Below are 14,133 nucleotides of genomic sequence, written 5' to 3' on the forward strand. Positions count from 1 at the left end.
TGACAACTTTCACTTCCCACTGCTCTTTAGAATCTGAGCAGCTTGCAGTAACTTCTATCATCAGCCTCACCACCCCTTCTAATTAGGGTCATGATCTTCAGATATTTTAAAGAAAATGAGTAACTAATGCTAAAGAGTAAAGCAACGTCTGATGGCCTGGAGCTGACCTGACCCTGGCAGCTGGGCTGCAGTGCTGAACATAAACAAGTTCATCAAAGCGACAGACCAAGACAAAAGCAAGACTGCTCTGTACTCATGTCTGAGCACAGAAAAACCACAAACACTGTCCAAATCCCTAGAAGTGGCCAAACAACCTCCTGCACTAGCTGAAACGAGTTGCTGCTACTTCTTTGACTATTACATCTCAACCTAACACCATTTTTCCCAATTTCTAGATGAGACTCATTAAAATACTCAACCTTAAAATTATTCCCACTTTCTGGTAGCATTCAATGCAAAGCAACCTATGCTATCTTGAAAGTTCCCAAAAGTCACCCAACACAAACCCAAGTTCTATAAAAAAAATCTCTTCTTCTTCCTTCCTAGTTGCAGTTGGTCCCCCAGGGTTTATGGTTTCCATGTTGCAATGAGTCAGTAAACCTTTGTTTAACTAAAGGTGGACTCCTATTGTTTCTTGCTATAGGGTATCAACACTAGTTTTCTTAAATGAGTTCTATTATTTTAATATTTTTGAATGAATGCCTGAAGGTAGAGATGGACTGTAATGAGGCCAAAATGTTTTTAACAACTATTTTCTATTACACTAAGGACAGGTGTTTTTTTTGCTAATGTCTGTCTTCAAAGATGTTTTGCTGATGACTGAAGTCACAGGAAGTTAGAAACCAAATAAGTGACACATTACTCTAAATAATGGGACTTCCCAGATCATAATTCATCCAATATAATAAATATACCTTGCATAGACAAGATTTATAATTAATTGAATACCTATGTGTCATGATTGTCATGTTATATTTGGTTTTAAAGTGTACACTCATTAAAAGCAATGACAAAAATAATTTTACTGGCATTGTTTCCATTATACACCTTGTATACAGTACCTTGTCCCCTTTGATTGACAGGCCTTGTAACCCTTGTGGGCCAATTGGTCCTTCAGAACCCTTTTCACCCTGAAAGTGCATGGAAGAGATATCAGCGCATTGATAAAAATTATTTTACAAGATTTACATTAAAGTTACTATGAATTATACTTCAAATTGATTTTTTCAATCAAGTATCCAAATTCACTGCCCACTGTGAATGAGTAATTCTAACTGACTCTAAGATTTGCAACTTGCAAAAAAAAATTAGTCATATCATTTTCACAGGAAGGAGTCTGTCCCAGCAGAATACATATATAGCATTGCTGAAATTGGAAAAGAGCTCAATTTCCAATCTCAATAGAAATACTGAAACCAGGAACCTAATCAATTAATCATGAGGTACAACTACCTGGATAAAGCCTCCTATTCCTTAACATGGCTACACTTGGATCCATGGTACAAGAAAATTTGTCTCTCATATATGTGAACCAATACTCACAAGATTGGATTACTTATTAAATGTTTTATATCTGAACTTACAGAGACATTCATTGAAAATCTAGGTTTAGAAGGCTTCATGGAAAACCTTGTATTTGCTTCTATGATCAAATGATCTCTGTGAACAGCTGTTCTTACTATATCTATGAGGTCATAGCACTTCATGCCTTTGTTATAAAAAATAAACCATGTCAATCAGAAACAACATTCATTTAATAAGTTCATTAGAACCAAGAATAAAATCAAAGAACATTTTTAAGAAACCTAAGAAAAAGGAAAATACAGCTATATATTTCTATCCATAATTTATTCACTGACTGAGTCAACAGGTCTGCCTGGCTGGGGAATGAAGTGCTCTGACTGGTGGGTTCTTCTGATCATTACCACAGAGCAAAGTCCCATGTACTTGACCCTAAGGAAACACTGAAAACCATGTGTTCTTTCCTTGTTGAAACAGAGGCCAATGTAGAGCCTGGGGTTATTATAAAGATTGTATCATCATATCATACTTCATTTAACATAAAAGTATGTTGAACATGTCACTAAGGCATTCCCTGGAATATACTTCTTAGTGTTTCACATATTCATTTCTTATTTGTTTGTTGTTGTTTTGTTTTGTTTTGTTTTTGAGGTTTGTGGGGGTTTTGTTTTGTTTTGTTTTGTTTTTGTACTAGATATTGAACTCAGGGCCACTTGACCACTGAGCCACATCCCCAACCCTATTTTGCATTTTATTTAGAGATAAGAGTCTCACTGAGTTGCTTAACACCTTGCTTTTTGCTGAGGCTGGCTTTGAATTTGTGATCCTTCTGTCTCAGCCTCCCAAGGCACTGGGATTACAGGTGTTCAGCACCACACCCAGCCCTCATTTGTTTCTTTATCTTTAACACAAACACACAGACATTATAAAGATAAATAATTTTCACAATTTGAATTTTCCGGATTGTTTGGGCTGCACATAAAAAAAGACATTTATAATGTGCCAAAAATGTAATGAAACTATGTATCATAAAACTTTCTAAAATGTAGTTCTAAGTCTTTGACCTGTTTTCTAAGAATGATACTTTAGTTATGAAATATCATATTTATCCAAAATATTACTAACATTATTGTGGCAACTTTAATGTCTTAACAAGGTCCTCTTCAAAATTCAGCTCACAACATAGTATGAATTATTTGTTACAGCAATTGCTTTTTCCTCTTTTGATATTTGGGTTTCTCAGAGACAACTGAGTATTGATCATAATGAAAGAATCTGAGAATGAGATATAATTTTAGAGTATGAGGCCATATTGAGAAGGTCAGATCTGAGTGACCTGACCGAATAACTGTTGTGCAGAGTCTGAGAAAGCAACATATGGTTCTCTGGGCTGTGTGGGTGTGTGTCTATGTGGGGGGCGGGGAAGACTTTAGAAATGAAGCAACAACCCAGAAATACATTATTGTTTGCTGTGAAATTTTTTAAATAGTGCCCAACGTATTTTGGAGAACCATTTCCTATGTGGTGTTTGGCAGATGTGTTATAGATATGGGTAAACCACCTAGACAACAGGACAGCAAACTACAGCCCACTGGCCAAATCCCATAGCCGGCTTTTTGTAAACACAGTTTTGTTGCAGCAGCCAGATTCATTCATTGATACGTTGTTATGGCTATTTCCATGCAGCAACAGCACAGTTGAGTCATTGCAACTGATATCATATGTCTTACAAAGCCTAAAATATTTGCCATTCAGCCCTTTACAGAAGTTTGACGTGCCCTGGTGCAGAGGAACTTGAGCTCTAAGAATTATATGTGGGAAGCAGTAGGAAAGTTTGAATCCATAATAGTTTGGTCCTTGTAGTAAAAAATCAGTTTTCTTATGATTTTGATGGCAGTATAAATTGATGTATTAGATTTTTGTATCCTATCTGTGTTTCATAAAACAAAGCTGTGAGCAGTGTTGCCATAGCTACACTGAATAACTTGACTTCTGGGCATCAATGTGCTATTTATCACTGGAGCGTTAATGACTGCAAACTGAGAGTTTCTAATTTCATATGTGGTAATTACATGAAATAGAAATCTGTTGATGACTTATTTTATAATTAAATATTTCACCATACTTTTACATTAAAAGAAAATTGACAAATTCCTTCACACAATACAGTGCAAATAGTCAGGAAATACTTAACTTCTAATAATCAGTGTTTTAAAAAAATCTGTGATTCATGACTATGCAGGACAAAGTGCTGTGGGTTTTGTTTTTTTTTTTTTTTTTTTCCTAGTTCAGAAGCTTTTATTACCTTAGGTCCTGGAAATCCTTCTCCAGGTAAGCCCCTCTCTCCTGGTGCTCCCTCAGGACCACGGGGACCCTGGATAGGGTAGGAGGGAATGAGGAGCAGGAGGTGAGAGAGCAAGAAAGAAAGGCAGCAAGAGAAAAGGAAGAAGAGGGAAGAAAGAGAATAGTTATATTTCAGTTCACAAGGATATGACGGTGATATAGTCCTCCTAAGTCTTTCCTGAGTGTCCTTCTAGTAAGCTCCCAAAGTATTTTGGAAAACCATTTACACAGATCAGCAGAATTGTAGAGTTGTAAAGAAGAAATTCACCTTGTATTCAAATACTTATTCTGTTTGATTGGCATAAGCACTTCTAGGATCCTCAAATTAGAGGAAAATGGAAATGAAGTGATGCTTCCGAATAAGGATTAGGAAATAAATCCTATGAGGAAAGGCTGAAAATTCAAGACTGTGTGATCTGGAGAAGGATGCAGTGTTATTTTAAAATTTGGTTAAGTTTTAAGGGAGCCCATTGAAGAAATCACTGCACAGCTGTTGCAAAGCATTGGATACTACTTACATGTGTTTTGATTTCTGTCCTGATATACTTGGACTAAAACTTGAATTATTTCAGGAACCCATTGACTCCACTGGCAGTTCTATGCATAAGCTGATATCTTGATAGATCAATGAAGGGAAACATGGTTTTCCATATTGATGATTAAAATTAAGTCTGGATAACTATTGCTCAGAAGAGGAGCACTTCTAAAGGCACTAGAAGAGGAGAGGACTTCTCGGTCCTAGGCTTTGAAATGGACTGGCAGAAAACACCCTACTTGGAAAACATAAAACAATAGCAAGGTTTTCATTTAAACTAGAAAAAAAAAAACTTAAAAACTATGAATTTTCCCCTTTTCTTCTTGTCCAAAAGGTTAAAAAGAAAGAAATGAAAAGTAACTAACAACAAACCTCTTAAAAGCAAAAACCAGAGAATTTCCTCTAATGATCTTCAGATGATTCATATTAGCTAAGTAGGGAAGTCCTGGAACAGTCTAATGAATTTCCCTCAAGGCCCAAAGCCAGCACACTGCAAGCTGCAAGGTCGTTGGGCTCTAGGTACACTAATCCAGGATTACCTAAGAGATGCATTAGACTGATGGCAGAACAAGGTTGCAGCATTATGTTCAGCAGTAGCAGACCCATTATGAATTTGTATTTAAGAAAGAAAACTAACTGTATCCCAGTGTTTAACTTCTTTGTGCTTTGCCCTGATATTGCATATTTTAAAAGACAGTCTTTTTTTTACTATTCAGTAAAGACTTTAATTAAAAGAAAAAGCTAACATCTAATTGAATTTAAATTGTAATGCTTGTGACCTTTAACAATCCAAAATCTTAATCAAAGCACTAATATCCATGACAGCTTACTCTAATGGTAGAGCAGTCAGCTAGGGAGGAAATAAAAAGGAGCATGAAACTGGATTGCAAACTAAACTGAAAAGTGCCAAGTTAAAATCATACACATTCTCAAAGAACAGCAAATTTTTCTTCTTCCCTAATGATAGGACTAATGAAAATGAAACTTTTTATATTAAACATAATGAATTTTTTTCCAGCTCAGTTTTTTTTCATTCATTCAACAAATACTTATCAAACACCCAAGAAGTGGAAGGAATTGTACTAGGAATAGCAGACAGATCTCCTTGTCTCATGGAATTTAGTCTTGCATGCTAGTTAAAAGGAGATTTTGGTGTCTTTTAAACCAAGGTTCAAGTCTGACTTTTGCTACGTATTAGCAATGTCACCTTGATAAGATAATTCAATCTCTCCAAAGCTCAGCATCATCCTCAGAATGATGATGACAGTACTACCTCAGCCACTAGTATTATTGTAAAGATTCACAGACATTTAGAGCTCTTACATATGACTACATGCCTGCTGCAATTATCAAACCTAATTTTACTTCAGCTCCACCATTGTTACAAATGTCCTTTGTGGAGTGTTTAGAAATAAGGAAATCTCAGAGGTTGGTCTACATTAGGCAAAGTGGTGACAGACATTTATTCTGGCTGCACAGAATAAATGAATTTTCTTCCCTTCTCCTCTGCACTTGTAGAATACAGCAATGAAGGTGAAAGTGAAAGGAATCCTGCTTTCAAGGCTGTTGAGAATGGAGTTAAGGCTCATGGGCCAGCACTTAAGGGAATTAAAAAATCAGTGATCCAAGGTTTAATTACTGTGAACTGTCAGAGAAATATTCCATACCATCAGTATGTTCTCAAGTTTTCCAGTTAAAGAGTCAGGATAGAAGATGATTATTAACCAGAGAAGAGAAGTAGCAGGTACTTGGGTTAGATGAACCATACTTTTAATTTAGTAGTCAGGAAAGAAAAGAGGATCATTTTAAAAAAATATTTTTATTGACAGATAATAATTGTATGTCATTTAAAAAAGAATAAATGCTTCTATAAAAATGTCAGTGTCCTTTTCAAAGCCATGAGAACCAGTTAGAACTATGGCATATTTGTTTGTTTTTTAACAAACATCTCTAAAATATATTTATTTATATATTTTTATAAATTTATATATAATCATTATATATTTGTTTATATAATGATTACTATATATTTTAACATATCATTAGATATAATAGATTAATATTTAATTATTAGAGATATATATTAGTTATATAATTGGGTTCCTCCATTTATACTTTAATCCCAATTACCAGTTAACACAGTCTAATCAGTGAAATGCTTTATTGAAACATTAGCAATGAAATTAAAATATGATTGCGCATTGTATTTATCTTATTACTTTCCTTAATAAGATCAACAGTGTTAATAACCTTAAAAATGGTTTCAGAATACTCTGCAAGTGTTAAAGATAAATATGTGAAATAATAAAAATTGCCCATTATATTCAAACAGTGTCATCTATTTTATTTTTAACTTCAAAGTAATTAGAGTTCTACTTCAGGGGATATCTTTTTTCCCCTGAGAGTACTCTGAATGACCTTGCATAAAGAGTAGATCACTTTGAGAGTCTCAGTTGATTTACTTTTTATAAATCAGCTATATTTATCAGATCAGCACAAAACAAGTGATACACAAAAATGATAGCTAACTATTCAAAGGCAGGCCTTAGAGTGAGAATATTAATTCCATCTATTGGTAGATTTACATTACTGCGGCATTAGGGAGAGTAGCCCTAGACCTAAAACTATTTGAAATGATTGGGGCAAAGGAACAAAGTAAAGGATTTTCAGCAGAATCTCTGTCAATCCTCAGGTAACTCTTTATGTCACTTCTAAATAATTTTTAAAAAACTCACTTTGTTGATTTTTTTTATTATGACATTTTTGTTGCAATAGTCTGACACTTTATTTGGGATTCTTCTCATCTTTGTTAGTATTTTGTTTCCAAATAAGTCAGAACTTCACAGCATCACTCTCATTGGTGTAATTGTGGCTTCGAAAACATGCCAACAAACAAGAATTTCCTGTTCTGAGAATATTGTGAAAACTCTCGCTCCAGACAGAAAGATAAGGAATATGATTTTTTTTTCCAAAATGAATTATAAAGATATAGCTGAGCCCAGAGAAAATAAAGTAGGGCTCAACCACAGAGATGAAAACTGATGCTGCTGTGGCTGTGCTGGGTAGGGGGGAAAAAAACAACATTGGTGGGGTAGAAAGAAGTCAAGGAAGCCTAGAGCAAAAAACAGTAGCAGAGACTTTGGCTCAGACAATGGAAAATGAGGAGCAAATCAGTGCTGACATCCCACAAAAAGTGAAGACCTTCAAAGTTGTGAAACTTAATGAAAGGGACATTAGCAAATAGTCATTCACATTGACACAGGGGTGTGGGCAACAAGATTGTGTCTGCCTTGGCGAGGCCTCTGAATGACTGGAAAGTCCCAAACCAGACTTGTGCTGTGTTTGGGTTCGCAACTTCTATTGACACCACCTCGGCAGTCTCTGAACACTTCTGTCAACGCTTCATCATCAAGAAAACTCCTGGACTACATAAGAGGTGCAAACACAAACTCCTCTCCAACACCCTTCACACAGGACACTTGGGGTTTTCACAACGAAAGGCCTGCTGAAAATCAGCTCAGATTCCAAAGTTCAGAACATAATAGAAAATGATTCACAACGAATAAAAGTGAACCAAGATAACATAAAATCCCCCCAAACTGACAAATAATAGGAGACAAAATGTATACTTTAGGGCTGGGGCTTGGGGCTCAGTGGTAGAGTGCTTGCCTAGCATGTGTGAGGCACTGGGTTCAATCCCCAGCACCACATAAAAATAACCTAAAGTATTGTGTCTATCTACAACTAAAAAAAAATTTTAAATGTGTACTTTAATGTTTAATGTCTTAAAAAGAGTAAAAAACACAAGAATCAGAGTCTAGTGTGGTAAAAAGTTTGGATAGAAAGATAAATGATAGATAGATAGATAGATAGATAGATGATAGATAGATTTTGAAAATACTCATTAAACTAAAAATTTAATGGATGAGTTAAGACATTTTATAACCTGATTAACCTAATGAAGTTATACATTACAAGTTACATTTAAAGAAATTACCCCAAATGCTTCAACATGTCCAATAGGATTTCAAAATAAATAGAACGAGGGCAGGGTGAGCATTTGAAGAGATAATAGCTAAGACATTTAAAAATTGTCAAATCCTCAGATTCATAGAACAGTGTATCTAAAGTCATATAATTGTAAATTTATCCATATTTACATGTATCATAATGACTTTAAGAAAAAATATTAATAAGAAAAATTACAAAAGCAGCCTAAGATAAAAGGCAAATTATTAAGAAATTATAAATGAACTGCAAACAAATCAACAGGAACCACTGTTGTCAGTAGACAGTGGAATTAGTACACAACTAACATTTTCACACCAGCCAAACTATTATCATTAAAAAAAAAAGAATGATATTTCAGCTAAAAACCGAAAGAGTTTACACATAATCTGATTGGAAACAACTAAGAAATATATTCCTTAAAAAAAAAAAAAGAAAAGAGGGAAACTGATAAAACTATGTTGAGCAAAAAAATGGCAAATATGTGGGTAAAACTAAATTAAATATTGATAAAAATAATAAGTTAGGTGGGATAAAATAAGGTAGAACAAAGCTAACAGAAAATAATACTTTGAAGGTAGAAGAGATGATTGGAGTAAAATCCTTCTGTGGTCAGTGTGTTTTCAGGAATGGGTAGTACTACTGATGACATTTCAAACTTGTTAACTTATAATACATGACAAGTCCAGAGACCACTTAAGAAATAAAAATATACATACCTATGTAGTCATATACATACCATGTAACTTCACACATATATGTGTATATTCTTAATAAATATTTGATATTTTTGCCATTTCCTAATTAGATATTTGTCTTATCAATGAGTTTTGAGTGTTCTTGGTATGTTCGAGATACAAATCCTTTGCCACATATGTGGTTTGCTAATATCATCTCCCAGTAAGTAGCTTGTCTTTTTAGCCTGTTAACGATCTTTAACAGAAAAAAATATTTTCCATTTTGATGAAGTCCAGTTAATCTACCTTTTTCTTTTTTGAATCATGGTTTTGGTGACATATCTAAGAAATCTTCATCAAGCACTGAGTCCCAAAGACTTTTCCCTACATTTTATTTGTAAAGCTTGATAGTTTTTACATTGTATATTTAAATGCATGGTTCACTTTGAGTAAATTTTTGTATAAGATGTGAGACTTAACTTGAGGTGGTTTGGATTTTTTTTCCTCATAGATATTCAATTTCTCCAGCACCATTTGTTGAAAAGACTATGCTACTCCATTGGATCAGTTTTGCATTTTTTTAAATCAAAAAAATCAGTTGACTATATTTCTGTGGGTTCATATCTGGGTTCTGTATTCTATTCCATTGATTATTATCTATATTCTGTCAATACCACACATTCTTGATTACTGTAGCTAAATATTAAGTCTTAATCCAAGAAGTGTGATTTCTTCAAGTGTATTCTTTCTCAAAATTGTTTTAGCTATTCTAGCTCTTTTGTCTTTGCATGTAAATTTTAATTATTCTATTCATATCTACAAAAAATCTTGCTGGTATAATGAAAAGACTTCCATTAAACCTTTAGGGAGAATGTACATCTTTATGATGTTGAATCTTTCAATCTATGAAAATGGCATGTCTTCTCAATTTATTAAATAGTCTTTAATTTCTTACACCAATGTTTTGTAGTCTTATACAAATTGTGTCTCTCCAATTCATTTGCCCATTTATTGATTGGGTTGTTTGTTTCTTCAGTGTGAAGATTTTTTGAATTCTTTATATATTCTGGATATTAATCTTCTCCCAAAGAGTAGCTGGAAAAGATTTTCTCCCATCCTATACACTGTCTCTTCACACTGTTGTTTCCTTTGGTATGCAGAAACTTTTTAATTTGATGCCTTCCCACTTGCCGAATCTCACTATTATTCCCTGATCTATTGGAGTCTTATTCAGGAAGTTGTTGTTGCCTGTGCCTGTGTCTTGAAGTGGTTCCTCTATGTTTTGTCCTAGGAATTTCAAAGTTTCAGGTCTTACCTTTACGTCTTTGACCCATTTTGAGTTGATTTTTATACAGGGTGAGCAATAGTTTCAATTCTTTACATATGAATATCTAGCTTTCCTAGCACCATTTTTTCTCTCCAGTGCATGTTTTTGGCACCTTTTTGGCAAGAATCAAATGGCTATCACTTTATAGGTTTGCCTCTATCCTCTTTTCTATTCCATTTGTCTATGTGTATATTACGACAGATACCACTGAAATCCAAAGGATCATTAAAGACTATTTTGAAAACTTACACATACAATCTGCCAAAATTGAACCAAAAGGATATAAAACCTAAACAGATCAATAACAAGCAATGAAACTGAAGCAGTAATAAAAAGTCTCCCAGCACAGAAAAGCTCAGGAGCAAATATATCCACTGCTGAATTTTACCAGATCTTTAAAGAAGAACCAATATAAATGTTCATCAAACTAGTCCATGAAATGGAAAGGGAAGTAATGCTTCCAAACTCATTCTACGAAGCAAGTATCACCCTCATACCCAAATCAGATAAGAACACACACACACACACACACACACACACACACAACACACACAAACCCCCCCCAAATTGCAGACTAATATCCTTGATGAACCTAGATGCAAAAATCCTCAATAAAATACTTTTCAACCAAATTCAACATCACATTAAAAAGATTATACAGCATGATTAGTTTTTAGTCACTAAATATAATATTAGCTGAAAGTTTTATAGCAGTTTTCTGAGAGGTGTTGTCAAAGTTTTATTAGGGTCTTGGAGGGATTTAATTTTGTCAGATGCTTTTTGATATCTTTGAATATGATTATGAGATTTTTTTCTCTAGTGAATTAATATGATATATTACATTGATTTTCAATTATTAAGCTAGCCCTGCATCCACTGAATAAACTCTATTTTGTGAAGCTGTATAATTATTTTTATATGTTGTTGAAATCTGTTTGACGATACTTTGCTAAAGATTCTTATATCTATATTCATGAGGGATATTGGTCTGTAGTTTTATTCTTATGTATTGTTACTATTTTGTTTTGGTGTCAGGAAAAACTGGCTTCATAAAATAATTTGGTAAATGCTCTTTCCTCATCTTTATTTTCTGGAAGAGGTCATGAAAGTTTTACTGCCATCCACAATATTTTATGGTTTAAAGATAATTTAAATCAAGGATAGGTAGTTTTGTCTTGTTGGAGGTTTGCTAAATCATTTTTGTTTTTTGCTTTTTAAATATGCTTAAAATATTTCATTACTTAAAAATAAAAATGTTTTCAATGCTAGAATGAATAAGTGAAATAAATTTTTAAGTTTATTGCTGAGTGTGAAAAGTCTTAATACAGTTCTTTGAGAAAAATATCCATCAACTTAAAGAATAAAAAGTTCTGAACTGCTTTCCCAACATTTACAGTACTTTCTTCAATATTTCAAACTCTAAAAACCATAAAATTAACAATATTAATATTTTAATTTTACAAAAGTTAAAATGTGAGACTATGGTGTATTAAAATATCCATGAGTTTTTATCTTCGTAGGGAGGAAGAATCTCTATTCCACTCACATCTGAGCTGATTCTATGCTTGTTTTAGCCAACTACATCACAAAAATGATACTAGGTGATTTCTGATACTGAGTTTTACATGACAAGTGGTTTCTGCTTGCTGGAACATTCCTGCTTTTATCTAAGCTACCATGTTGTGAGGAAGCCCAGAGACCACATGTAGAGGCAAACTGAGGAGAACTGAGGTCTCTGGGCAAACCCAGCTTCACCCATTCCAACTGACTTCCCACTATATGAAACTCCCAAGTCCACCCACATTATCATGAGAAATAACTATTTATTGTTCTAAAGCATTAAATCTTAAGATGATTTGTTAAACAGTAATGTATTACCAAATTGGATACTCAAAGAAGTTAGTGGTTCACTTTTAAGAGCAATATTTAATGGAAATTAAGACTACATCACTTATTTTCAAAACTTTCATCCTGTGTATTTTTCCTCCACATTAAGTTTTTTTTTCATAAATTAGCATATCCAGGCATTGGTGAAAACTCGGGCGCACAAATAACATGCTGCCATTTCACTCAGAGTGAAGCAAGGAAGAAGCGTATGATCCTGATACTATTTACATGTGAGTAACTATGCCATGCAAAACCAAGCTGGGACAACAAGTATCCACAATTGGTTGTTTTTACTACTCCTCAGTAAGTCAGCTACGGTTATTTTCTAGGAAAATAATGGTTACCTGAGAAGTTAAGAAGCTTCTTATACCAGAATAGTTGGGTTTCATTCACTTTCTCTTCAGATCTGTTTTGATAACCTGTGTTCTATTATCCAACAGTAACAAACTTCAAAGCTACACAGGCAGAAGTGAATAAAACAGGTTTCATCTTTTTACAATCATCCATTCTAGCTTTAAATCACTCACATGGATTTGATAATAATATCCTTAGTCTCAGGAATTTTTCTCATGATTATAGGAAAGTCCATTACAAATGTATGGATATTAAGCTTTAATCCACATCTATCAACTCCTAGGAAATGTTGACATATAAGATCTCTTCTTCTTAAACAAGCTGATTCATTTTTAAGAGATTATAGTAAGAGACAGATTTAAGTATCATATACACATATATATGGGTGTGTTCACATGTATGTGTGTGTGTATATATATATATATATGCATGTATATGTTTGTATATGTTATACGTATATAGATAGATAATATATAACCCCACTTCAAGTATATGAAAAAATAATGATTGGATCTGGTCCTTGCATACATATTTTCTTTTTATCCAAAAAGATACAAGGTGGATTCATTTAACTATTCATTCTTTTTTAAAATTTTTTTTGTTGGTTCTTAGTTATAGATGGCAGGAGAACCCATTTTGATAATATTATACAAGTATGGAATATATCTTATTCTAATTAGAACCCCATTTTTTTTTTGGTATTGGGGATTGAACTCAGGGGTACTTGACCACTGCACCATATCCACAGCCCTATTTTTTCGTATTTTATTTAGAGACAGGGTCCCACTGAGTTGCTTAATGTCTCACTTTTGCTGAGGTTGGCTTTGAACTTGTGATCCTCCTACCTCAGTCTCCCAAGCTGCTGTGATTACAGGTGTGAGCCACCATACCCTGCCTAGGACCCCATTCTTGTGAGTGGACAGGCTGGTGGGATTCACTTAGAGTTAGACTCACTCTACATTCTTTCCTAATTCTTTCCCCCCTCCCTTCCTTTCATTCCCCTTTGTTTAATCTACTGAACTTCTCTTATTCCCCCCCCCAGCCCCTTTATTGTGGTTTAGCTTCCATATATCAGCAAACACATTCAAACTTTGGGTTTTGGGGATTGGCTTATTTCACGCAGCATGATAGTCTCCAGGTCCATCCATTTGCTGGAAAATGTCATTGTCATTCTTCTTTATGGCTAAGTAAAGCTCCATTGTGTATATTTACCATATTTTCTTTATTCATCAGTTGAATGGCAGCTAGATTATTCCATAGCTTAGTTATTGTGAATTGAGCTGCTATAAACATGGATGTGGCTGCATCACTGTAGTATGCTGATTTTAAATCCTTTGGATGTATATGCTGAGCAGTGGGATAATGGGATCAAATGGTGGTTCCATTCTTAGTTTTTTGAGGAATCTGTTAGGTGCAGGACAGGCTGAGTAAGCTGTCTTCAGGGCATGCCAAACAAAGTTAGCTGCAGGATGACCTGGCCT

General features: G+C 34.2%; 1 protein-coding gene across 1 annotated transcript in view; it reads right to left on the reverse strand.

The window, feature by feature from the left end:
- The window catches only part of Col28a1 (collagen type XXVIII alpha 1 chain), a 160,377-nt gene that overhangs the window by 108,188 nt on the left and 38,056 nt on the right, over nt 1-14,133 (reverse strand). Inside the window, exons 13-14 of the mRNA XM_026391533.2 lie at nt 3,827-3,895; nt 1,062-1,130 (exon numbers count right to left, since the gene is read on the reverse strand). Coding sequence (XP_026247318.2) covers nt 1,062-1,130; nt 3,827-3,895 — 138 coding nt within the window. The remainder of the gene's footprint in view (nt 1-1,061; nt 1,131-3,826; nt 3,896-14,133) is intronic.

Source organism: Urocitellus parryii, chromosome 3 (genome assembly GCF_045843805.1).
Source record: "Urocitellus parryii isolate mUroPar1 chromosome 3, mUroPar1.hap1, whole genome shotgun sequence".
Classification (NCBI taxonomy): domain Eukaryota; kingdom Metazoa; phylum Chordata; class Mammalia; order Rodentia; family Sciuridae; genus Urocitellus; species Urocitellus parryii.